Source organism: Trachypithecus francoisi, unplaced genomic scaffold (assembly GCF_009764315.1).
Source record: "Trachypithecus francoisi isolate TF-2019V2 unplaced genomic scaffold, Tfra_2.0 Lachesis_group10, whole genome shotgun sequence".
NCBI lineage: Eukaryota > Metazoa > Chordata > Mammalia > Primates > Cercopithecidae > Trachypithecus > Trachypithecus francoisi.
The window spans coordinates 29,614,319-29,640,631 of NW_022681455.1; the positions used below are offsets into that span (position 1 = coordinate 29,614,319).

Consider the following 26,313-nt stretch of genomic DNA (forward strand, 5'->3'; position numbering starts at 1 on the left):
CCCCAGATTTCTTTATTTTATTTTATTTTATTTTATTTTATTTTGAGACAGAGTTTCGCTTTTGTTGCCCAGGCTGGAATGCAATGGCGCGATCTCGGATCACTGCAATCTCAGCCTCCCGGGTTCAAAGGATTCTCCTGCCTCAGCCTCCCAAGTAGCTGGGATTACAGGTGCACACCACCACGCCTGGCTAATTTTTGTATTTTTAGTAGAGACAGGGTTTCTCCATGTTGGTCAGGCTGGTCTCGAACTCCCGACCTCAGGTAATCTGCCTGCCTCGGCCTCCCAAAGTGCTGGGATTACAGGCATGAGCCACTGCGCCCAGCCCCTATACCCCAGATTTCTTCAAGTGGCAACAGCACTGGCTTCATTTTGCTGGTGGCCCCTCTCCACTTCCTTTGTATATATCATCTTTGCCCAAAGACCACGTCAGCCAAGGGACTGCTCTCACAACTCCAGGAATCCTCCCCTTTCAGGAGATTTGAGGCAGTTGAGGGCATGAAAGTAAATAAGCTGAGCTCATCAGAGGTCTTGTATTGTGGTGGTTAAAAGAGCCAGTTCTAGGACTAGAAAGCCTGGCTTGAAATCCCAGCTCTGCCACTCTCTTGTGGTGTGACTTTAGCAAGTTTCTTTACCTCTTTTGTACCTCCCTTTTCTCCCCTGTAAGATATGGGTGATAATAGTTCAATATTTGTTTTGTTATTGTGAGGATTAAAGGTGTTGATGCAAGTAAACCACTTAGAACCACAGCACATAGAAGATCTCAGTAAAGTGGTTATTTTTTGTTGTTGTTTTCAGAGATGCTGTGATTTCTCCAAATGGGTGTGATGGCTCGGCAAGCTCCTGACCCTCCCTGCTCCCACATGCCTCCACCCTCATCCTGATCTCCCATCCAGCTTTTGACAGCTTGCTTAGTGCTGGACACTTACATACATCCTACCGCCCCCAAACCCTGCCCAGAAACATCTTGTGCATAATTCTCCTACCTGAATATGCATCAGGGAGAAAGAGCGTCCCAGGACATTTTAGGTTTTTGAAGGAGAAAATCCCCACTTAGTAAAAAGCCAGGGATCCACAGCGGCCACTTTTTCCATGGGATCCACCCCTGCAATCTTGACTTTCAACCACACAGCACCAGAGTAGCCAAGCATTGCTTGTGCCCAAATGCCAGCTGCCTTGCAGGGTGAAAGAATAAGCAGTTCCCAAATTCAGCTGACCATAATCTGTCCTTCTAGCTCCTTACACCCATCTCGGACAAAAGCAGAAATGTATGTCTTAGTTGTGTTTCTACCCCTTGCTGCCCAATATAAATTTTTGTGTTGCCCAATATAATTTTTTGTGACGATGTAAATGTTCTGCATTTGTGTTGTCTGATGAGATAACCACTAGCTGTAGTGCTATTGAGCATTTGAAACATGGCTAGTGTAATCAAGAAACCAAATTTTAAATTTATTTAATTGTAATTAATTTTAAGTGGCCACTTGCAGGCAGTGATTGCTGCATTGGAAGGCACGGCTCTAAATTGAGCCTTTTTTCCTTATTTGAGGAGGCATACTTGCCTTAAGATTGGGAAGTCTATTTTTGGAACCTGGTACCAATGCTGGTCTCATCCTTGCAATTCTCAGCTGAGCCCAGAGGTGAGAGAAAGGTTTCCATTCCAGATCTCACTCTTCCCTGTGACACTGAGGAAACTGGCAAGTGATGTGAAGGCTGGAGAGCGTGTCCTGTACGCTGGCTCTGTCCCTGCTGCCTGTTTTGACTGACACAGTTAGTTGCTGCCCTTGCTGGTCTCCCTTCCTCCAACCTTGCCTCTCTGAGCACTCCTGACGTTCATCTCATGACTTCCCTAAAAACATTCTTTGGGGACAAGAAACTAACAAATCCCGAGTGACCCATCACATATACAAACATACAGAACAGAGTTTGGATTTGCGGTAGAAGAAAGGGAAGTTAGACATCAAGAAGAATGGTCTGGTGATGACAGTTGTGAGATAATAGAAATAGGAAAAAAAAAATCTAAGTTTTCTTTCTTTTTTGAAGAACCAATCATACTTTCTCTCTTTTGACTAATTGGTAGGGCTGGGGTGGATTGGAGGAAACTTATGTATTCCATAAACGAGCCTCTCCCTGCAGTCCTGTAAGTGATCCTTCCCCACTGATTAGCCCCTGCAAGACCCTTCAAGGGTTGGATCTCCAGGAGGGCGTGGGGGAGGAAAGCCCAGTACCAGGCAGCCTCTGCTCCATTGCTCTGTGGGGGGTGGGGAAGGCAAACCCTGGTCATCCCCTCAGTCTGTAGACCTTTTGTGTGAATGCCTGGCAAGGGTGACGTGGGGCTGTTTCTGCGGGCACAGCTGCAGCACTTACTGGAGTGGAGGCAGGGCCCAGGCAGCACTGCCCTCCCAGATCTTCCCTCGGGCTTTTCAGCAGTAAGGGGACATGCACCCCGAGGGCCTCCACTTGGCCTGACCCTGCTGTGGGGGCTTTCTGTCCCCAGGAACGGTGGAGATGGCAAGCTTATCAAGACCCTCTCTGCCCAGCTGCCTCTGCTCCTTCCTCCTCCTCCTGCTCCTCCAAGTGTCTTCCAGCTACGCAGGTGAGACATGTTTTTTTCCTGCCCTGGGGAGACCCTGAAAACAGAAAGGCTAGTTTCCTGGGTCTTAGCTCCTTCAATCATCCTCAAGTTGCTATATTATCTTTCTGAAACATAGACCTGCTGACATAGTTCCCTTCCTCAGAAACCTTCCGTGGGTGGTTCTTACAGCCTTCAAGATGGAGTCCAGACTTTTTTTTTTTTTTTTTTTTTTTTTTGAGACAGAGTCTCCCTCTGTTGCTCAGGCTGGAGTGCAGTGGTATGATCTTGGCTCACTGCAACCTCAGCCTCCTTGGTTCAAGCGATTCTCTGGCCTTGGCCTCCCGAGTAGCTGAGACTACCGGCGCCTGCCACCAAGCCCAGTTAATTTTTTTTTCTTTTTTTGTATTTTAGTAGAGACAGGGTTTCACAAATTGGCCAGGATGGTCTCAATCGCCTGACCTGCTGATCCGGCCACCTCGGCTTCCCAAAGTACTGGGATTGCAGGTGTGAGCCACTGCGCCCAGCCTAATTTTTTTTTATTTTTAGTAGAGACGTGGTTTTACCATGTTGGCCAGGCTGTTCTTGAACTCCTGACCTCAAGTAATCTGCCCTCCTCAACTTCCCAAAGTGCTGGGATTATAGGCATGAGCCACTGCACCCGGCCCAGACTCCTTAATGTGACTAACTCAAGGCTTTCCTTGAACTAGTTCTTACTTGTCTTTTCACCTCTCAATTTGAGATAAAAGAATAGCAGCCTCTTGGAGTTCCCATCAGGATTACATGAGATGAGATGTGTAACATGCTTAGCAGTGTCTGTCCATAGTAAATCTCAAGAAATGTTTGTGGAATTATAATATCTTGTCATGTTTGAGACTGTGCTCTGCATAATCAGGCACCAGTAAGTTTTTCAAAGGAACCCGGCTGTCACATGCAGAGGGGAAATCAACAGAAAGATTCCCATCCTCAGGGAGCCACCTGACTGACAGAGGTACAGTGCGTCCACTCTCTAGGTCTAGGGGAGAAAGCAGCTTTATCTTCTAGTAGCTCAGAGTCTGACTTGAGAAACACATCCACATGGAAAAAAACATGGAACTTGTTCGGGTCAGGGTCAAGGAGCCACAGTGAGGTGGAAGATACAGAAGAAGGAAGAGTGAAATAGAGCCATCCCCAGGGTGGAAGATCTCAGAGGAGAATTTGGGAAACAGTGTATGAACAAGGACTGAATAGTGAGAAGTGGTGGAGAGACAGTTAAAGTGGATGGAGTGACAAAAGCAAAACCTCTAAGCGTAGAATAGGCAGCAATTTGGCCAAGTCCTAACAGGGAGGCCCATGGGAAGATTCAACCTCAAGAGGCTGCACCACATTCCAAGAGGGAAACTTAAAGCCTAGACTGAAGAGTCAGACATGGCTACAGTTGGCAAAAAGATGGGCAGATGCTGAGATGAGATGATTGCTAGAATGTTCTGTCCAGGATATTCACGATATCTCTATAACCAGAGACTTTTTTATTATTGTTGTTCTCAAGAAGGAAACTTGGGGCCGGGTGTGGTGGCTTATGCCTATCACCCCAGCACTTTGGAGCCAAGGAGGGCAGATCACCTGAGGTCAGGAGTACGAGACCAGCCTGGCCAACAGTGCGAAACCTCATCTTTACTAAAAATACAAAAATTAGCTGGGCGTGGTGGCAGGTACCTGGAATCCCAGCTACTCAGGAGGCTGAGGCAGGAGAATCGCTTGAATGAAATAGTGGAGGTACAGTCAAAAGGTGACATCTCCTTCTTTCTATAATTATATTTAGACATTTGCTTTACTTGCTTATTCACTAGGACCATGCGCATGTGTGTGTGTGTGTGTGTGTGTGTGTTTGCAGGGAGGCAGAGGTTGCAGGGAGGTGGAGGTTGCAGTGAGCCAAGATCGCACCACTGCACTCCAGCCTGGGCGACAATGAGTAAGACTCAAGTCTCAACAGTCTCAAAAAAAAAAAAAAAAAAGAAAGAAGAAAGAAAGAAAGAAGAAGAAGAAGAAGAAGGAGAAAAATTGCATTCCTCCCTGGATCTAGAATTTCATGTAAAAGTCGAGTGTCCTCTTCCTTCCCTGTTTTGAAGCAGCCCTTCCCATGACAGGCTTACTTGCCAAGGTTCCCTCTGACCTTCAGTCTCTTCCTTTTGGTGTCTTGGACAGGACAGTTCAGAGTGATAGGACCAAGACAACCTATCCGGGCTCTGGTCGGTGATGAAGTGGAATTGCCATGTCGCATATCTCCTGGGAAGAACGCTACAGGCATGGAAGTGGGGTGGTACCGGCCCCCCTTCTCTAGGGTGGTTCATCTCTACAGAAATGGCAAGGACCAAGATGGAGAGCAAGCACCTGAATATCGGGGCCGGACAGAGCTGCTGAAAGACGCTATTGGTGAGGGAAAGGTGACTCTCAGGATCCGGAATGTAAGGTTCTCAGATGAAGGAGGTTTCACCTGCTTCTTCCGAGATCATTCTTACCAAGAGGAGGCAGCAATGGAATTGAAAGTGGAAGGTGAGTAGTGCCATATAATATTAGGTATTAACTGTTGGGTGGCCAGGAACAATCATTCTCTCAATTAAGATGAGATCCCTCAACCCAAACATCTCACTCCTGGGAATGAATTCCATACAAACGTACACATCAATAAGCAGAAACTCATATGCTTAGGGATGTCTGCTGCATCATTATTCAGAGTAGCGAGGAAATTGGGATCAAAGTCAATGCCTTTGAGTAGATCAGTGATTGAATAAACAATGGTAGCCATACTGTGAATATTATGCAGGCAGTAAAAAGATTATTTTAGCACTATGCCAGACGGTTTGGAGGCCTTCTATAAAGGTATTGTTAAGTGATAAGAGCAAGCTGCAGAATGTAGGATACAAAAACAAAACCCTAGGGCATAGTGGTTTGCCTCGCAGCTACTCAGGAGGCTGAGGTGGGAGACTGGCTTGAGCCCAGGGGTTTGCAGATACAGTGAGCTATGATTGCACCACTGCACTCCAGCCTGGGTAACAGAGCAAAGACCCTTCGCCCCCACTCCCTACCCCTGTGTCTAAAAAAAACAAAACAAAAAACAAAACCCTGTATTTGTGAGCACGCGTGCGCGCACACACACACACAATGCCTGTGTGCAGTCCTAGTGAATAAGCAAGTAAAGTAAATGTCTAAATATAATTATAGAAAGAAGATGTCACCTTTTGGCTGTACCTCCACTATTTCATTCTGCAGAATTTTTTTTTTTTTTGGCGGGAGACGGAGTCTTGCTCTGTTGCCCAGGCTGGAGTGCAATGGTGCCCTCCACCTCCTGGGTTCAAGTGATTCTCCTGCCTCAGCCTCCCAAGTAGCTGGGATTACAGGTGCCCACCACCTCGCCCAGCTAATTTTTGTATTTTTAGTAGAGACAGGGTTTCACCAGATTGGCAAGGCTGATCTTGAACTCCTAACCTCAGGTGATCCACTCGCTTCAGCCTCCCAAAGTGCTGGAATTACAGGCGTGAGCCACAGTGCCTGGCCTCAGAATTTCATTTTCAGCATGTTTTGCGTGATGGGTGATTTTGGAGATTATTTTTTGCTCTACCTCAGGATGATTAAGATGTGGACAAGGTGAAGCAGATGGAAGTGGAGCTTTGAAAGTTAATTGCTATTTAATTGAAGAACTAAACTGCTTTGAGGGCCTCGGTGTCAGATCCTTTCCCTTTTCCTCCTCCCCACCTGCAGTGCAAACATCAGACAATTGATCACTATTGTATGTTGGGGGTGTGAGTGATCATTGCACTGCTGGGACCAGAAGACGGCATTGTATGTGGAACAACAAAGCACTATTTCTAGAGACTGCCTGCAGGGATAGGGAAATAGCTTTGTGTGTCTCATAATGTTCTTCATACAGCTGTTTTCATTGGGGAAATTCTACTTGTCAAAAAGTTTGATAGAGAGAACCTCTCCAGTTTGCAGATTTTTCTCCTTGCTGCTCAACAACTTCTTAGCTCAGTAACTGCCTCTCCCAACAAACTCCCTCAGTTTCACCACACCAAAAAAGGAAGACAAGCCGGGTGCAGTTGCTCAAGCCTGTAATCCTAGCACTTTGGGAGGCCGAGGTGGGTGGATCACCTGAGGTTGGGAGTTCAAGACCAGCCTGACCAACATGGAGAAACCCTGTCTCTACTAAAAATACAAAATTCGCTTGGCGCATTCCTGTAATCCCAGCTACTTGGGAGGCTGAGGCAGGAGAATCGCTTGAACCTGGGAGGCGGAAGTTGCAGTGAGCCAAGATCGCACCATTGCACTTCAGCCTGGGCAAAAAAAGCGGAACTCCCTCTAAAAAAAAAAAAAAAAAACAAGGAAGACAAAAAGAAAAGCATCTAAAGACTTTGCCTCAGGGGAGAAAGTTGTCTTTTGGGTTGCTGCCCACATTCCAGCCTCCTGTTCCCACCTCTTAGTCTGCATGCCTAAGAATCTAAAAAGAAACTGTTTTACAAGTAAACAGGGGACAATTTGCCTAGGCTTGGGAGCCAGGAAGTTGAGACAAATTTAGGAATGAGATGAAGTCATGGTATTATTGCAAGTCTCAGGTGTAACTACCTCTGCTCTTTCTCTGAAGAGTTTCTAATCTCTCTTTTTTACTTATTTTTTCTTGTCATTTTTGTGATTTTATTACTAGTTGTCTCTAATCCTTTCTTTAAACTCTTCAACAATGTCAGGCACAGCGGCTCACACCTGTAATCCCAGCACTTTGGGAGGTCGAGGCAGGCTGATCACCTGAGATCGGAGTTCGAGACCAGCCTAATCAACATGGAGAAACCCCGTCTCTACTAAAAACTACAAAATTAGCCGGGTGTGGTGGCGCATGCCAGTAATCCCAGCTACTTGAGAGGCTGAGGCAGGAGAATCGCTTGAACCCAGGAGGCAGAGGTTGCAGTGAGCCAAGATTGTGCCATTGCACTCCAGCCTGGGCAACAAGAGCAAAACTTCGTCTAAAAAAAAAAAAAAGAAAAAACATACAAAGCAGAGAGAATATTATAATGAGCCTCCAAGTGCCTACCACCTTGCTGCAGCACTTGTCAATCCAGGGACCACCAACTTCACCAGCTCCCCACTCATTGCCACCCTCCCCTACTCAATTACTGAGGTAAATCCTAGGCAGCATGATCATTTCTTTTTTTTTTTCTTTTTATTTTGAGACAGATCTGTCTCTGTCACCCAGGCTGGAGTGTAGTGGCATGATCTCTGCTCACTGCAGCCTCTGCCTCCCAGGCAGAAGCCATCCTCCCACCTCAGCCTTCATAGTAGCTGGGACCACAGGCAAACACCACCACACATTGCTAATGTTTTGTATTTTTTGTAGAGACTGGGTTTTGCCATGTTGCTCAGGCGGGTCTCAAACTCCTAGGCACAAGCAATCCTCCCACCTTGGCCTCCCAAAGTGCTAGAATTACAGGCGTGAGCCACTGCACCCAGCAAAGAACACTTTTTAAAAAGTAAATAGGCCAGGCGCGAGGACTCACATCTGCAATCCCAGTACTTTGGGAGGCTGAGGAGGGTGAATCACGAGGTCAAGAGATCAAGACCATCCTAGCTAATGTGGTGAAACCCTGTTTCTACTAAAAATACAAAAACAAAATTAGCCGGGTGTGGTGGCGGGCACTTGTAGTCCCAGTCACTCAGAAGGCTGAGGTGGGAGAATGGAGTGAACCCGGGAGGCAGAGCTTGCAGTGAGCTGAGATCGCGTCACCACACTCCAGCCTGGACAACAGAGTGAGACTCCATCTCAAAAAAAAAAAAAACCACAAAATAATAAAAATAAATACATAAATAACTACAATACTATTATCACATCTTAAAAACTCAACAAAAATTTCTTAGTATCATCAAATACCCAGTTTGTGTTCAAATTTTCCTGATTGTTTCATAAATATACTCTTACAGTTGGTTTCTTTTAGTGAGATTCAAACAAGACCCACCTGTTGACCTTTGCCCTTAGGGTTTCCCACGGTCTGAATTTTGTTGATGACATTCCCATGTTGCTATGTAATATGGTCCTCCATGCCCTGTGTTTTTCTGCAAACTGATAGATGTGGAAGTGCAATGACATTCGTGTTTGATTTACTTTGACAAGTATAGTTCATCAGTGATACTCTATACTTCTTGTTGATTTACATCCGGAGGCTAATAATGTCTGCTTTTCTCTCTTTTTTAATTATTTGCGAAAGTAAAAATATGGGGGGTTGGGAGAAAAAAACCCTTAAGTATGTACCCACTAAATCACATTGCTACAGGTAACTTCCATTAAGAACTTGAAAGTAAAGTTTGCTGCATTTTCCTCTAGGGAACACAATAATAGACAGGAGCCTTAGTCTACAGCTTAAAGGACTGTAATTATACCTGAGCAACCAACCTTCCTGGACCAGTTTAACGTTATTGGCTGTGATGTATCCTTACCTTTGATGTCAATATCCTTACTTAGCTCCCTTAAAGCAGAGATGAAGATGAAAAGGGCTTCAGCTGCAGCATGGCACATGGAGATTAGAGCAGGGCTTTTGGATGCTGAGGAGCAGACCTAGAATGGGAAATAGATGGGAGCCACAAAAGTGAAGGTCCCCCTCCCTCATTGCTCAACCTACTCCATGTCTGCACATCTGATCAGTTACCAAATCCTGTGTAAGCTACCTTCCTTTTTTTTTTTTTTGAGATGGAATTTTTCTCTTGTTGCCCAGGCCGGAGTGCAATGGTGTGATCTTGGCTCACTGCAAACTCCAACTCCCAGTTCGTGCAATTCTCCTCCCTCAATCTCCCAAGTAGCTGGGATTACAGGCGTGCACAGTCTTGACTTTAAACTACTTGTCATTCTAAATCAATAGCATTTCCTGGAAAAAAACATTTTTCCATCAAGGCTAAGCGCAGGGACCAATTCTGTGTCACCTTCTTTGAATCCTGATGATATTCATTTCTTTATTTGACCTGATTTATTGGGCCCCAGGCACCATGCTGAGTGTTGAGAATTCAGCTCTGGGCAATGTCGGTCCTGCCTTTCAGATCCCTTCTACTGGGTCAGCCCTGGAGTGCTGGTTCTCCTCACGGTGCTGCCTGTGCTCCTTCTGCAGATCACTGTCGGCCTCGTCTTCCTCTGCCTGCAGTATAGACTGAGAGGTACAAGGCGGAGGGTGGGTGGATCAGGATCCTTCCTTTAAATGAGCTGGCTTCTTGGAGTTACACCACTAAACATGTATTTGTGAGTGACTTCTGGGTTCAGAACTTCTTCTCACTACTGAGTGATAAAGAAAAAAAATAACTCCATGATGAAAGAGTTTTACATCTCACGGAATGCTTTCATATGAATAAGCGGACCCAACTTTCCCTATGAGCTAACTATGGCATAGAGTAACCTCATTTCACAGAGGATACAACTGAGGCCAGGAGTAGTTCAGTGACTTACTCAGACCAATATAACTTGTAAGTGGTAGAGTTGAGGCCTCTGTATCATACCTAGCAGCTCCATGCGACTTGGGAGAGTATGAGCTTCAAAGTCAGACAGGTCTATTAGGAGTTTTGAATAGATACTGAAGTGAAAGTCTCTGCTACACAGTAGGCATTCAAACATTGTTTCCTTCTCCATTCAACACTGAGGACTCAGGTTCAGCTGCTGATGACGCTCCTCTTTTGTGCCTAGAGCTTTCAGTCTGAGCCTTCTCCCCCTACCAAGTGTCTCCCCAGTGCCAGAGCAGGAAGAGTCTTCAGTCCTCCCCATGCCCCACCTCTCATTTGTTACTAAGAGGAGAGGAGAAAGTAGCAAGGAGGGTATGGGGAATGTTTTTGGGGGATGGGTGTTGGTGGGATCAACAACAAAGTCCTTTCTGTCACCTTGAATTCACCCCAGATGCCTGCTTGTCTACTTCTCCCCCATGAAAAAGGCCTTCAGCCCACATGGCTGAGCAGAAAGAATCTGAATGTTAGAGTCAGGCAGCCTGGGTTTGAATTCCGTCTCAGGTACTGAACTATAGAGCAAAATTCTTAGATTCTCCAAGCCTCAATTGCCTTGTCTGTCAAATAGAGAAAACATCCTCCCTCCTACATTGTAGGGAGGATAAAAGTCATGCAAAGTGCCTACTACAAATCCAGTCACAGAGTAGCTAGCTACTCACTAAATGTTCAGCTCCTCCTTCCTCATTCAGATGGGAAGTGGCAACGCAGTGGGCTGGAGCAGCACTATGAACTGAGAATCCAAGAAAAGGGCGAAGAGCAGCTGGGAGGTAGTAGATCCTTGTGCTGGTTTGGGGCATTGATCACATTCTTTATTCGCTATTGTATCTAGACTATAGCTAGAGAAAGAGCCGCAACCCTTGGCTTTAAATCCAGTGCTCTTCCGACTCTCCTAAGGTTGTTTCCGGGCTGCAGAGAAATAGCCTGCACAAGGGGCCCAGGCGCTGGGTGTAGGAGGGTCCCCACCGGGAGTCAGAGCATGCAGGAACTAAAATGTTGCCTTTTTCTATTTCAGGAAAACTTCGAGCAGAGATAGGTGAGTTACAGTCATCCTTTCTCTCAATTCTTGCCTTTCAGTGTTTTGGCATAATGGAAATGGTCGCGTTCTCGGACCATCTGTTCCTCTCAATACCCTGTTTTTCCCTTAGTTTCCCTTTCTCCATGGTGGGTGTGTCGTGCCTAGAGCAAGTTTTAAGTAATTAAATAACAAAGACTCAGGAAAAAGGATCCTTTTCCAGTGCCCTACTAAATCCATTTCCATTTGTTTCTCTTTCAGAGAATCTCCACCGGACTTTTGGTAAGTTCTGGCACATCCAGGCCCTCCCAGGTCAACTTGGCATTTCACTGTAGTTCCAGTCACCTGGGGGAACAAGGACCCCTGGCTCCTGGTTGGGTCCCTTCCTCTCTTTTCTTTCTTTAAAATAGAAGTCATTTGCATTTAGGATTGGTAAAATCATAATAAAAATACTCATGTACTATTTTTATGTGCCAGACACTATTCTAACTGCCTTACAAAAACGTTATCTTATTCTGCTTAACTCCTTATGCACATGATTTCTCTTTTCAGGAATATAGATCGTTTACACATAAACCTGATGTCTGGTTGGGGAGGTGAAAGGAACAGAAAAACAAGACACAACTGCATCACCTGTACTTATATTTCAGAATGTTTCCATGAGTACAGAACATGACTAATCAGAGAAGACCTCCTGGACAAATAGAAAAGCCACCAAGCCCCACTAGGAATTGACCCCCCAAGGACATGGTTTCTAGCCTTTTCGTTCAGTGTAGATCACCCAATGCCTAAAGACAATGCCAACAGAAGAGCACCCAAATATCTGTTAGATAAATGTTGCAGAAACTAGAAGGTGTCATTAGGGGACAGATGGTACCTTCTCTGAGCAAACTTCCTTCATAGCCCCTCCTTCTGAGCCTGTAGGTGACTCTACTTTTGTCACCTGGCACACAGAGTTCTATCCTACGATTTATAAAATTAGACCAGTTTGTGGAACACACACACACACACACACACGTCTTGACATACCCAAAGAGGAGGAATAGTGTTTGTTTTGGAGGACTTGACTATTAAAGGTCTTAACTCCTTTTTGTACCATGAATCTCTCTGGCACTCCAGTAAAGTCTAAAGGACCCCTTTGCAGAATAATGTTTTTAAATATACACATAAAATAGAACACCTAGGATTGCAAAAACAATCATTGTATTGAAATATAGCTATCAACCAATAATCACATTTGTGATATAGCAACATAAATGTTTCTTTCTTCCTTTTTTTTTTTTTTTTTTTTTGAAGCAAAGTTTTGCTCTTGTCGCCCAGGCTGGAGTGCAATGGTGTGATCTAGGCTCACTGAAACCTCTGCCTCCTGGGTTCAAGCGATTCTCAGCCTCCCGAGTAGCTGGGATTACAGGTGCCTGCCACCACACCCAGATAATTTTTGTATTTTTAGTAGAGACTAGGTTTCACCAGGTTGGCCAGGCTGGCCTCAAACTCCTGACCTCAGGTGATCTACCCGCCTTGGCCTCCCAAAGTGCTGGGATTACAGGCATGAGCCACCGTGCCCAACCATAAATGTTTCTTTAGCAAAAGTAATACATTAAGTAATATAGCAGCAAGTCTAGTAACCTGTAATTTCTTTCTTTCTTTCTTTTTTTGAGATGGAGTTTTGCTCTTGTTGCCCAGGCTGGAGTGCAATGGCACGATCTCAGCTCACTGCAACCTCTGCCTCCTAGGTTCAAGCAATTCTCCTGCCTCAACCTCCCAAGTTGCTGGAACTACAGGCCCAGCTAATTTTTGTATTTTCAGTAGAGACGGGGTCTTACCATGTTGGCCAGGTTGGCATTGAATCCCTGACCTGAGGTGATCTGCCTGCCTCAGCCTTCCAAAGTGCTGGGATTATAGGTGTGAGCCACCAGGCCTGGCCCAATAACCTTTAATTTCAAAATACTAATAAACATATACAGTATTTCAAGATTTCTGCAATAACTCTAATGGGAATGAAACATATATGGCTTCCATTGGTAAGTCACAGGTACTGCTGATATTGTGGTTAGTTGTAACATGTTTTGCTTTGTTTTGTTTTTTCCAAGACAGAGTCTTGCTCTGTCTCCCAGGCTGGAGTGCAGTGGCAGGATCTCGGCTCACTGCAACCTCCGCCTCCTAGGTTCAAGCGATTCTCCTGCCTCAGCCTCCCGAGTAGCTGGGATTACAGGCATGTGCCACCATGCCTGGCTAATTTTTATATTCTTAGTAGAGACAGGGTTTCACCATGTTGGCCTGGCTGGTCTTGAACTCTTGGCCTCGTGATCTGCCCGCCTCAGACTCCCAAAGTGCTGGGATTACAGGTGTGAGCCACCACGCCTGGCAGTTGTTACATTTTTTTTGTTTTGTTTTGAGATAGTGTCTCACTCTGTTGCCCAGGTTGGAGTGCAGCGGCACGAACTTGGCTCACGGCAAGTTCCGCCTCCCGGTTCACACCATTCTCCTGCCTCAGCCTCCAGAGTACCTGAGACTACAGGTGCCCGCTACCATGCCCGGTTAATTTTTTCTATTTTTTAGTAGAGACAGGATTTCACCATGTTAGCCAGGATGGTCTTGATCTCCTGACCTCGTGATCTGCTTGCCTCGGCCTCCCAAAGTGCTGGGATTACAAGTGTGAGCCACCGTGCCTGGCCAGTTGTTACATTTTTAATGAAAGAAAATGTTAAATCCAGTTAATGAAAATAAGGAGGCAGTACTTTTCTCATCCAAGTTCATGGACTCTCTGAATTCTGTCCCCAGTCCTTTGGTGTTCTAGAATCCCAGGTTAAGGAACCAAAAAAGAAAGGTGGGTGGGGCATGAGGGGGAACACATGTTAACCCTGTTTGTTCTGGTGAACAATTCAGATCCCCACTTTCTGAGGGTGCCCTGCTGGAAGATAACCCTGTTTGTAATTGTGCCGGTTCTTGGACCCCTGGTTGCCTTGATCATCTGCTACAACTGGCTACATCGAAGACTAGCAGGTGCAGTGGCTGGGCAGCAGGCAAGACCACCAAATAGTGGGGAACCAAGTCAGCTTTGAATGGGAAGCCAAAAGAGAATAGAACCAGGGCTCAAGATTAGGGGAGCTGGGATCTCCTTATTCCTCTGTCCCCATGCCCAACCCCAGGCTCTTCTGAGAAACTGTGAAGAGAACCACTTACTGGATCTGTGGGGTCCCCCAGTGGAAAGGGCAGTGTGGGTCACTCCAAATATCCACAGGGAGGATGTGGGGAGGGTGCTATTCATCTTCCACTGATCATGTATTTGTTTCTTTTTGTTTTCAGGGCAATTCATTGAAGAGCTAAGTAAGTTATCTTCTCTCTCTTATAAGCAGAGAATAAAAAGCGAGAAAAGGGAGACAGAAGCAACAAGAGGGAAGAGGGGGGCTATTGAGAGATCACAGTCCCAGAGGAAAGGAGGAGCTGGAGAGCCTGGGTGGAGGGAAGACTCCTCCTGGGAGGTACAGAGGCAAGAGGCCAGCTGTTAGACACATTTACAGGTGGCAGAGAAGCTGGAGGCATTCCCATCTGCTGCCTGACCCATTCCTCCTTCACTGCCCCTAAGCAGGAACCCCACCCTAGCTGGTCTCATTGCCCATTCCACAGCAACTGCCCAGTGCCTTGCCTCTCAGACCAACCATTGAGTCAGGCATGGGGACAAGATGACCCCAAGGGCTTTTCTTCTCCCTAGTTCAATGGTTTTATGATACAAACTACTGACATAGATTTTTCAAGTTATTTTTTCCTTCTTCTAGGAAATCCTTTCTGAGTGATGTCACATCTTGGCAGGGGTGGAGAGCCTGGTTGCCCAGGGATTGGTCCTTGGGGACATCTCATCCATCAAGTTGCATACTCACTGGCATCTTTGCTATGGGGACATTCCAATTTGCACTTTCAGGAACACTCTGAATTCCAAGTAGAATTGATTTCCCTTCTTCTGTCATCTACCTTTTCTCTTCCTTTGCTTTCCCATTTTTATTATCCTTCTTTCCATTTCTCTCTCCAGTCTTCCACTTGGAAACCCTTCCTGGCTAAGGACAGGCAGGTGCCCCTCTCTCCATCAGAGGACACCTGTGCTGGAGAGCAACACAGATAGGATGGTCTCTGCCATGAACTGGAGGCCAGGAACCTCCTCACTGAAAATTACAGTATGATAACTTTGCAAATGGTGGTTGTTTCTTCCAAGACTCCAGCCCTGATTGCACAGAACTGAGAGGCATGTGAAGGGAAGGAAGAGGAAGAGTGTGAAACATTGAAGAGAGAGCTGAGTGAGCTGAAGAGTGAGGATATGGGTAGCCCCAACCCAAACCTGGAGATGGGGAGAAACCTACAGAATACTAGCCGGAGCTCCACCGTGTCTTGGTAGCCTACTAGGGAACTGGGGAAGCAAGAAATGAAAGCTGGGCAACATGCCTGCTTAGAATGTCTTCCTTCTACTTACACATCTTCCACAGGTCTCAGAATTTCCTTCCTCTCATCCTTTTTCTCCTGTCTTCATATCTACCAGAGTATCCACTGTTTATTCAACAACTACTACTTGATGGTCAGATACAAACGAACAAGCTAGGTGCTAATTAATAATGATATGAGTTTTGGTTGAGCACGGTGGCTCACACCTGTAATCCCAGCACTTTGGGAGGCTGAGGCAGGTGGATCACGAGGTCAGGAGTTCAAGACCAGCCTGGCCAACATGGTGAAACCCCGTCTTTACTAAAAATACAAACAATTAGCTGGGCATATTGGTGGGCACCTGTAATCCCAGCTACTGAGGAGGCTGAGGCAGGAGAATCGCTTGAACCCAGGAGGCGGAGGTTACAGTGAGCTGAGATCACGTCACTGCATTCTAGCTGGGGTGACAGAGTAAGACTCTATCTCGAAAAAATAAATAAATAAATAAATAAATAAATAATAATACGAGCTTTCATATGCACACTTCTAACCCCTTTTCTTTTATATATTTCCTTCCTTATCCACTCACCTGTCTCCCTCTACTCCAGCCTCCTTACCCCAGAGGTCAGTCCTCAGGAAACCAAACACAAAGAAAGACCTCAGTCAGAAACACCATTTATTTATGTTTCAAGATGCTCACTGCCCCCTTTGTTTTGTCTCCTTTGCAGGCCTTCTCTCTTAGGCCTCTTCTCCTGAGGGTATGGATCCTGGGGGGAGATTATTCACCTCCATGCTTCCATTCCTCCCCAGCCATAGTAGGGGCATCATGAGAGAAGCCAAGCCACTGGCCCAGGATCACCCGGCATTTATGGTGGCTGCTCTGGCACAGTTCTTTGCCTTTATAGCCCCTCCAGTGATCCATAAGGCCCTCTTTCTCCCCAAAGGAGAGGTCACATATAGGGCAATGGTAGCTCTTCTGCTTCCAGTGGGTCTGCTGGTGTCTGACCAGCCTGGAAAATGAACTGAAAGACTTGCTGCAATGGAAGCAGTAGTTGGGCGGCTCTGTGAGGTGGGCCTTCTGGTGTCTGGAGAGATAGGATTTCTTGCTAAAAGTCAAAGGACAATGCGAGCAAGAGAAGACATTGAGTCTCGAGGGCTTCACTGGATGTGAGTTGGATCTGGCCTCCTGACAGGGAGTTCCAATGATGGGTGCCTCGGTCCTGGTCACAGGTGCTTGGTTCTTAAGTACAGATGGCTGGTTCTGGGCCACAGGACCCTCAGTTCTAAATATGGTTTCCTGAGACCTGGCCACTGGTGCATGGTTCACATCCACAAGCCCCTGGATGGACCTCTGGCTTCTGGCGATAGGTGTCTGTAATTCAGCAGGGGTGCCTGGAATCCTCAAAGTACACTCCTGGTTTCCATCCACTGGCTCCTGGTTTTGGTGTATCTTCTGGTGGCGTTTGAGCTCAGACTGGTCCCGGAAGCTCTTCCCACACACAGAGCATGAATGGGGCCGATAACCCAGATGGACGCGGCGGTGACGACTTAGTCCAGAAGCATCACAGTAGGTCTTGTCACAGAGCGTGCAACAGAAGGGCCTCTCACCAAGATGCATACGTCTGTGATAGCTGAGGGACTTGGGGCTCCGAAACAACTTCCCACACTGGCTGCAGCTGTTAGTCAGCTTAGGATTGTGAACAAACTGGTGGCTATAGAGGTAGGAGCGCCTGCTGAAACACTTGCCACAGATGTGGCAAAAAAAGGGTGGCCCAGCCTGGGATGCTTGAAGCACCTGGGTCCTGTCCATAGACCCAGCTGGGTCAGAGAGGGGGCACTGGCTGGCCCCTCTGCATGCAAGGAAGACCTTGTCATCACTAGTCCCCTCATCTCTCAGACTGGGATGTTGTTCTTGAAGCTCTTTCTTCTCACCTTCTGTAGTGAATGAGGAAGAATAACACAAAATTCCACTATAAGAACTCCAACAGAGGCCGGGCATGGTGGCTCACACCTGTAATCCCAGCACTTTGGGAGGCTGAGGCCAGCGGATCACCTGAGGTCAAGAGTTTGAAACCAGCCTGACCAACATGGTGAATCCCTGTCTCTACCACAAATACAAAAATTAGGTGGGCATCATGGCATCTGCCTGTAATCCCAGCTACTAGGGAGACTGACGCAGGAGAATTGCTTGAACCCAGGAGGCAGAGGTTGCAGTGAGCCGAGATGGCAGCATTGCACTCCTGCCTGGGCAACCAGAGTGAAACTCTGTCTCAAAAAAAAAAAAGAAGAAGAAGAAGAAGAACTACAACACAGCTCTCCATTCAGCCCAAGACACTTCTTGTCTCTGCCCTAGCTCTCCCACCTAACACATTCATCCTCACCCTTGGGCCTTATAGGCTAGAAATAAGAAAAAATAAATTTGGCGTTTCAAATTAAAAGCAAATAAAAATTTAACTGGAGTCTTCAACACTGTCAGAAATGTAAATTTTAACTTACAACAACATTTCTTGAAATCTATCTTATCTCATTCTCATTATTGCTCAAATTCCCATAGACATTCCACAGACACCAGCATAATAATGCATCATGAACATTGGGCCACTTGCAGGTGAAAAGAGGTGTTATTAATAATCAAGCTAGGATGAGAAGCATAAACCAGCACCGTCCTGGCAAACCAAGAAGTGTAGTCAGCCTGGCTTGATATCTCTCTCAACTATTTTCTACCAGGGGCAAGCCTCCCTTACTCCAACGCAGCATGAAGCCTATCTCCTTTGCTTCTCTTTTCTCTTGGACAGAACATCTTAATCAGAACAATGTCATGGACATAAGCAACCTTCATGTCATCTCTCAATCTCTAGAAACTGAAGACATTTACTTCTCCTGAAAGACTTAGATTTTCAGCCCACCAGGCGCGGTGGTTCACACCTGTAATCCTAGCACTTTGGGAGGCCAAGGTGGGTGGATCACTTGAGGTCAAGAGAGTGAGACCATCCTGGCCAACATGGTGAAACCCCTGTCTCTACTAAAAATACAAAAATTATCTAGGCATGGTGGCACATGCCTGTAGTCCCAGCTACTTGGGAGGCTGAGGCAGGAGAATCGCTTGAACCCAGGAGGCGGAGGTTGCAGTAAGCCAGGATTGTGCCACTGCACTCCAGCCTGGCAACAGAGCAAGACTATCTCAAAAAAAAAAAAAAAAAAAAAAAAAAAAAAAAAAAAACAGACTTAGATCTTCAACTTGAAGTCGAGGGACTTGAGCCTATGATCTTAAGCTCTCTTTCAACTCCAAGTCTGACCAGGCTGGACAGAGGTTCACTAGGAGAGCATCTGTAGAGCATTCATCCTCCCCATCAGCTCTCCATCCTTTCAGGGGTTATTCTGGGTCCTTTTTACCTTCCTCCCTGCTTGGCAATTCTTACCTGAAAGGCCTTCTGTGTTTGGGAGATGGACAAACTCTCTCCGTTGTTCCTCTTCTTGCTCAAGCTTAGTGATTAGCTCTGGCTTATGTAGAAAGATTCTGGCTGATGTGTGGGAATGAGAAAGAGTTGAGTTGGTCCCAGGTGTGGCCCCTTCACATCTGATGGGGACAACAGGTTACCTCCTGTAGCCTTTGTTTAAGAACCATAACCTGGGACATGTAGATGCAGAAAGGAGACATTCAAAAGGTCAGCTGCTAGCAAAGTATCTGGTTTTCAGGAGTGACTTAGTAAATATTTGTTTGATGAATGGAAAAATTTGCATATTTTGAGAACACTGTCATCATGTTACAAGTGTTATCTTTGCCTTCATGCAGGCTATCATTTCTTCTCTTTACCACTGAGCTTAGTGACTCAGATCTTTCGTACCTGGAAAGCATAGAACCAGGGGTCAGTGAAACTAACTGTAAGCTGATCTATCTGTCCAGGGAAACCAGATGTTCCAGGGCCCTTAGGACAGGGGGCTTGCTGAGGGAAGCCCAGCCTCTTACCCACAGATGCTAGGTTCTTAAAGATTTCCGACATAACATCCTGGTAAAGGACCCTCTGGCTGGCATCTAGACAGTCCCACTCTTCCTGGGTGAAATTCACTGCCACATCCTCAAAGGTGACTGGCTTCTGGAAGAACAGGAGAGACTCAAGAAGTTTATATAAATATATGTAGGTATGTATATGTGTGCGTGTGTGTGTGTGTATGTGTGTACAAGATTAACATCCAGTCTCAAGATTCAGAGAATTAAAACCTAAGAGAAAGATAAAACCATGGAAGGAAGAGAGAAATATTAAAAGAGAGACACAAGGCCTGCAACTGTGAAGTATAGAAAGGAAAGGAGGCCGGATGTGGTGGTTCATGCGTGTAATCCCAGCACTTTGCGAGGCTGAGGCAGGCAGATCATGAGGTCAGGAGTTCGAGACCAGCCGGACCAACATGGTGAAACCAGGTATCTACTAAAAATACAAAAATTAGCCGGGTGTGGTGACGCATGCCTGTAATCCCAGCTACTCAGGAGGCTGAGGCAGGAGAATTACTTGAGACCGGGAGGCAGAGGTTGCAGTGAGCTAAGATCACGCCACTGCACTCCAGCCTGGGTGACAGAGCAAGACTCTGTCTCAAAAAAAAAGGAAACGAAAGATGAAGAGAAAAGGAGAAAGATAAGAGGTGGGGGAGAGGAAAGAGGATATGCAGAATACAAATAGGAAAGCAAAGCAAAAGAAAAAATGCTGCCACTCTAACAAATTTCAGGAAGTACCACATGAAGGATGCCAGGGTGGTGCGGGAGATGGAGAAAGGTTTTGCGGCTCCTTTTTCTGGATGTCGTTCGGTCTGGAACAATCTGAGATTTCATTTGATCTGCAGGCAGGAGCATGCATGAAAGAGCTCCTGGAGTCCAGGACCTGGACCCCACCTCTCTCTAGCTTAGTCTCCTCACCTTCTTCACCCATGCCTCCCTCCAGCAATCTCTCTTCATGGCTTCCTGCAGGGTGGCAGCTACCTTGCCCACCCATGGGAACATCTTCTGTACAGGTTCGATTGGCTTCAGCTGTTCAAACATCTTCTCTTCTGTGGTGTCTTTTTCTAGCTTTATCCACTCCTGGCCTGGCACCCAGGGCTGACTGGATTCCTTCCTGGGGCTATCTACCTCCCAGTAACTGGGCAGATGGAGAGGCTCAGCAAAGTTCCCAGGGTTTGATGTGGCTTCCTGTGACAAATGTATCTGCTCCAAGAGGTTGTCTTTCTTTTTTGTTTTGCTGTCCAAATTCTCTTCTTCCACAATTGAGAACAACTTTGTTTCCCTCAAAGCCTGGGCCACAGAGTTCAGGGCCCTGGTCACCCTTGGCTCACCAGCTGCCATTGTTTAGTAACACCAGGCTGGGCTAGGTGTCTGCCATCTGTTCTACCCTGCTTCTATATACCTGAGGTCAGAGAAAAACAAAACATATCAGCAAGAGGGAGGGTAAGAAACAGCTTTCTTATTTGGTCAGGGAATGCCATTAGTTATTAAACCCCTGCTGTGTGCCACTGGATGCTCTCAGCAATGAGGTAACAATTACTGGCCCTGTCTTAAGGACCTAATGCAGAGATGCTAAATAATTTTCCAAGGACAAGGGGACATTCTTGATCTACAAAAAATGTTTAAACCTAATGTTAATGTTAGACTCAGTACCATTGGAAATCATGTAGCTGGGGTAACCAGGCTAGGATCTGTCACAGATCACCTTGAGTGAGTCTCTTTATTCTTTCTGACTTGGTTTCATCAGAAATGTGAGAATAAAGGAGACACTCTCTAAGATCTCTTCCGTGACCAAAATTACACACACACACACACACACACACACACCACAATTCTGTGATCTGGATTTTCAATACATGTAGTAGTTCCCCCTTATCATGGTTTTGCTTTCCAGTGCTTCAGTTACCCATGGTCAACCGTGGTTCAAAAATATTAAATGAAAAAATCCAGAGGACAGGCACAGTAGCTCATGCCTGTAATCCCAGCATTTTGGGAGGCTGACATAGGCAGATCATCTGAGGTCAGGAGTTCGAGACCAGCCTGGTCAACATGGTGAAACCCTGTCTCTACTAAAAATACAAAAAGAAAATAGCTGGGTATAGTGGCACACACCTGTAATCCCAGCAACTCGGGAGGCTGAGGCAGAAGAATCACTTGAACCCTGGAGGCGGAGGTTACAGTGAGCCAAGATTGCGCCACTGCACTCCAACCTGGGGGACAGAGTGAGACTCCGTCAAAAAAAAAAAAAAAAAAAAAAAAATCCAGAGATAAACAATTCCTAAGTTTTAAATTGCTTGACATTGAGTAGCATGATAGCATGATGAAATCTTGTACCTTTTGTCTCTGGCCTGCCCAGGATGTGAATCATCCATTTGTCTAGCATATCCACACTGCAGACAATACCTGCCCATTAGTTCCTTAGTAGCTAGCCATCTCAGTTATCAGGTTGACTACTGCAGTATAGCAGTTGCCTGTGCTCAAGAACCCCTTATTTTACTTAATCATGGCCCTAAAGCACAAGAGTAGAGACACTGGAAATTCAGATATGCAAAGAGAAGTCATAAAATGAAAAGGTAAAATTCTTGTCTTAAGGAAAGAAAAAAAAGCATATGCTGAGGTTGCTAAGATTTACAATATAAGTTTTTTTTATTTTTTATTTTTTATTTTTTGACATAGAGTCTCGCTCTGTCACCCAGGCTGGAGAGCAGGAGCGCGATCTATCTCAGCTCACTGCAAGCTCCGCCTCCCAGGTTCATGCCATTCTCCTGCCTCAGCCTCCTGAGTAGCTGGGACTACAGTCGCTCGCCACCGCACTGGGCTAATTTTTTGTATTGTTAGTAGAGACGGGGTTTCACCTGGTTAGCCAGGATTGTCTTGATCTTCTGACCTCGTGATCCACCCGCCTCAGCCTCCCAAAGTGCTGGGATTACAGGAGTGAGCCACCACGCCCAGCAATTTAAGTTATTTTGAGAGAGAGAGAGATACCATATTCACACAACTTTTATTACAATATACTGCTGTAATTGTTCTATCTTATTACTAGTTATTGTTGTCAATCTCTTACCATGCCTAATTTATAAATCAAACTTTGTCATTAGTATATATGTACAGAAAAAAAAACACCATAGTATATACAGAGTTTGGTACTATCTGTGGTTTCAAAGTATCCACTGGGGTGGGGCGCGGTGGATCACTTGAGGTCAGGAATTTGAGACCACCCTGGTCAACATGGTGAAACCCCGTCTCTATTGAAAATACAAAAATTAGCTGGGCATGGTGGCACGTGCCTGTAGTCCCAGCTGCTCAGGATGCTGAGGCAGAAGAATTACTTGAACCCGCGAGGTGGAGATTGCAGTGAGCCAAGATTGTGCCACTGCACTCCAGCCTGGGTGACAGAGTGAGATTCTGCCTCAAACAACAACAAAAACAAAGTATCCACTAGGGGTCTTGGAACTTATCACCTGTGGATAAGGGGAACCACTGTATACACAGATCTTTGTAAAGAATACTGCTAACAACCCAAGAGCAATCCCTTATTTAGGGCTCACAATGAGCCCAGCACTGGAGTTCCCTGCTCATCCTTGGAAATTTCCTGCTCAGATGCAAACATAGCTGAATCTTTTCCTGCTGACAGCCACTCACCCACATCTCCCTCACTTGAGATAGAAAGAAAAGAATAAAGACCAAAAAACCCGTTGGCTATTTTTTCCTTTCACTTTTTGAGAAGTGTTAATAGAACTGAAAATACCAGCAAGGAAAAATGCCCTCGAGGAATAGAGTTAATTGGATCTCCAAAATATTGCCATGAATGGGATATGAATTTGATTTCCTTCCTTTCTTCCTCTTTCTTCTCTCTCCCTTTCCTTTCCTATCTTTCAAAACCATTCACACTCCTTTTATGAGGCATGCAGATCTTGGATTATTCTTCCACTTTCCAGCCAACTGCACTTCAAAACAGCTTTAATAAGGCCGGGCACGGTGGCTCAGCCTGTAATCCCAACACTTTGTGAGGCCGAGGCGGGCGGATCCCCTGAGGTCCGGAATTTGAGACCAGCCTGACCAACATGGAGAAACCCCTCTCTACTAAAATTACAAAATGAGCCGGGCGTGGTGGCGCATGCCTGTAATCCCAGCTACTCGGGAGGCTGAGGCAGGAGAATCGCTTGAACACGGGAGGCGGAGGTTGCAGTGAGCCGAAATCGCGCCACTGCACTCCAGCCAGGGCAACAAGAGCGAAACTCCGTCTCAAAAACAACAACAACAACAAAAACAGCCTTAGTAACAATGCCCTCAAGAACCTGGTCTTCCAGTTATCTGGCAGAGGAGACCTACTGCTGCCGCTAGTCCTCAAGATGGCCATTTGCTGGAGGCGGTAGGAAGAGGCTCGAAGTGTGACTCCTAACCCCTGTGGGGACTGAATCTCTGCAGCTGTTGCTTGCCCAGGCACGTTTGCCGCCCATGAACTTCCTTCGTCCACGGGGCCCCAGACCTCAGGCCGGCGGAAGGAGGAAGGAGACTGGGCATAATTCATCAGACTTTCGACTGTAAGAGCTGGAGGCCGCCTGCGGGCTTATCTGTACCTGGGCCTGTCCCCACCCTTCCAGAATGTAAATCCTCTGAGGGAATGTGTCGTTGCCATCTTTCAGTCCTTTGAGTGCACCCAATCTCTCTCCAACCCAAAACTCTCTATCCACAGCAATTCTGAGAATGAGAATCCCCCTCACCCCTCACACCCTAAACTGCTTCAAGGCTTAGTGGGATTCGCCCTTGTAGTCACCAACCCTGCTACTCCAGCCACGTGAGTTTTCCGCCTGTCAGTCAAGCAAAATGGCCTTCCTGCAGTCGTGCTGCCCTTGGGTCTCTGCTCAGGGCTTCAGGGACTCTTTCCAGCCATTGCCCTGCCCCCTACCCACCAGATCGCGGCCCTGGTAGGCGCTCCTGTTCCGGTCCTCGGCGCTTAGTTTGCCATTGCGCGCCCAGCTCCGGAACCCCAGCCTTGAAGCTTCCGGCGGCCAGGAACAAAGCCGGTTTTGCTCACTGTTGCCTGGCAAAGCAGGCGCTTGTTAGCACCCATTGAATAGGCTTACGTGCTCAGAAACGGGCCCATTGCTTGGGACTGCCTTCCCCGAGGCCCATCTGCCCAGAATCTTCCTTCTGGGATGCCGACTTTTCCAACACGTGCCAGGAGCCCTTCCTCGGCCCGGAATCCCCAGCGTGCCCACAGTGAAGAGGGCACCTGGCTACACCCCAGACTAACCCACGTTTCCCCGGAGGACCCCAGAGGTTGAAAGCCCCTCCAAGATGTGGGGCGCGGTGCTCCCCTGGCCTGCCGAAGAGTCAGGGGAGTGGGGACAACATCCAACATCAGCCTCTACCACCGCCAACGCGACTCCCAGCCGCCGCTCTACTCACCTGACCCCCGCAGTGGACCGCGATTTAGGGGCGCAGGGTCTCCCGGGAACTAGCGGCTGGAGCGCTCCAGCCCAGCACCCGCAGCCCCGGCGCCGCGGCCCCGCCCAGGCCCCGCCCGGTTCCCCTCCCTCCCAGTCCTCTGGCCACCGAGAACCTGCCCCTTGACTCAGCTAAAAGGGTGGGCCCGCCAAGGTCAAGCTTCCCATCCTAAGAATCATAGACAGCCCAGCCATGCAGCACCACCTGGAGCCTCCCACCAACTGATAACTGCTGGTCCCCAAAGAGCGCTAGGATTTTCCTTTTCCCAGTCTTAATTGACTGTAGAAGAAAAAAAAAAAAAAAAGGCCGGGCCCAGTTGCTCACGCCTGTAATTCCGGCACTGTGGGAGGCTGAGGTGGGTGAATTACCTGAGGTCAGGAGTTCAAGACCAGTCTGGCCAACATGGCGAAACCCCGTCTCTACAAAAGTATAAAAATTAGCCCGGCGTGGTGGCTGGCGCCTGTAACCCCAGCTACTCAGGAGGCTGAGGCAGGAGAATCGCTTGAACCCAGGAGGCGGAGGTTGCAGTGAGCCGAGATCACGCCATTGTGCTCCAGCCTGGGCAACAAGAGCAAAACTCCATCTCAAAAAAAAAAAAAAAGTATTTACGAAAAAAAAAAGATGAAAGTATTATGATTAAAACACACGGCCGAGAGTGGTAGCTCACACCTGTAATCCTAGCACTTTGGGAGGCCGAGGGGGGCGGATCACCTGAGGTCTGAAGTTCGACCTCAGCGTGACCCATATGGCGAACCGTTATCAGCGTGGCCAATATGGAGAAACCCTGTCTCTATTAAAAATAGAAAAGTTAGGCCGGGCGCGGTGGCTCACGCTTGTAATCCCAGCACTTTGGGAGGCCGAGGTAGGCGGATCACGAGGTCAGGAGATGGAGACCATCCTGGCTAACACGGTGAAACCCCATCTCTACTAAAAATACAAAAAGTAGCCGGGCGTTGTGGTGGGCGACTGTAGTCCCAGCTACTCTGGAGGCTGAGGCAGGAGAATGGCGTGAACCCAGGAGGCGGAGCTTGCACTGAGCCGAGATCACCACTGTACTCCAGCCTGGGTGACAGAGTGAGACTCCATCTCAAAAAAAAAAATACAAAAGTTAGTCGGTCGTGGTGACTCACGCCTGTAATCCCAGCTACTCGGGAGGCATTGCCATTACTGGGCAAATGTTCTTTTAAGAGCATCTTATCTGAATTACTGTAGTACTAAAGAATGTTGGCCGGGCGCGGTGGCTCAAGCCTGTAATCCCAGCACTTTGGGAGGCCGAGACGGGCGGATCACGAGGTCAGGAGATCGAGACCATCCTGGCTAACACGGTGAAACCCCGTCTCTACTAAAAAAAATACAAAAAATTAGCCGGGCGAGATGGCGGGCGCC

The 26,313-nt window shown here is 47.0% G+C and overlaps 2 protein-coding genes across 4 annotated transcripts; one reads left to right on the plus strand and one right to left on the minus strand.

Annotated features, from left to right (window-relative positions):
- Positions 1-2,276: 2,276 nt before the first annotated feature.
- MOG (myelin oligodendrocyte glycoprotein) lies at positions 2,277-16,038 on the plus strand. Of its 2 annotated transcripts, XM_033216553.1 has the most exons (8): positions 2,277-2,593; positions 4,754-5,101; positions 9,620-9,733; positions 11,079-11,099; positions 11,340-11,360; positions 13,965-14,081; positions 14,385-14,405; positions 14,855-16,038. In XM_033216553.1, the coding sequence occupies exons 1-8, from the start codon at positions 2,506-2,508 to the stop codon at positions 14,866-14,868; spliced, it is 744 nt and encodes a 247-aa protein (XP_033072444.1). In that variant the 5' UTR covers positions 2,277-2,505; the 3' UTR covers positions 14,869-16,038. The 2 variants fall into 2 exon arrangements, with proteins under 2 accessions (XP_033072444.1, XP_033072443.1); XM_033216552.1 differs by having other exon boundaries at positions 14,385-16,008.
- A 109-nt stretch (positions 16,039-16,147) lies between these two features.
- Positions 16,148-24,976, minus strand: ZFP57 (ZFP57 zinc finger protein). 2 transcript variants are annotated; one of them, XM_033216551.1, is made up of 4 exons: positions 24,889-24,976; positions 19,456-19,582; positions 18,908-19,009; positions 16,148-17,423 (listed from the first exon to the last, which is right to left on the minus strand). In XM_033216551.1, the coding sequence occupies exons 2-4, from the start codon at positions 19,487-19,489 to the stop codon at positions 16,267-16,269; spliced, it is 1,293 nt and encodes a 430-aa protein (XP_033072442.1). In that variant the 5' UTR covers positions 19,490-19,582; positions 24,889-24,976; the 3' UTR covers positions 16,148-16,266. The 2 variants fall into 2 exon arrangements, with proteins under 2 accessions (XP_033072442.1, XP_033072441.1); XM_033216550.1 differs by lacking the exon at positions 24,889-24,976 and adding an exon at positions 20,395-21,447.
- Positions 24,977-26,313: the final 1,337 nt, after the last annotated feature.

Excerpts from the sequence above, each read along its gene's own strand:
- ZFP57 (XM_033216550.1), bottom strand. The coding sequence starts at position 20,817 with ATGGCAGCTGGTGAGCCAAGGGTGACCAGGGCCCTGAACTCTGTGGCC. Across the intron at positions 19,010-19,455 it reads TAAGAACCTAGCATCTGTGG|CCAGAATCTTTCTACATAAG; the intron begins GTAAGAGGCTGG and ends CCCACACATCAG. Across the intron at positions 17,424-18,907 it reads AAACACAGAAGGCCTTTCAG|AAGGTGAGAAGAAAGAGCTT; the intron begins GTAAGAATTGCC and ends CATTCACTACAG.
- MOG (XM_033216552.1), top strand. The coding sequence starts at position 2,506 with ATGGCAAGCTTATCAAGACCCTCTCTGCCCAGCTGCCTCTGCTCCTTC. Across the intron at positions 5,102-9,619 it reads AATGGAATTGAAAGTGGAAG|ATCCCTTCTACTGGGTCAGC; the intron begins GTGAGTAGTGCC and ends CCTGCCTTTCAG. Across the intron at positions 11,100-11,339 it reads AAAACTTCGAGCAGAGATAG|AGAATCTCCACCGGACTTTT; the intron begins GTGAGTTACAGT and ends TTTCTCTTTCAG.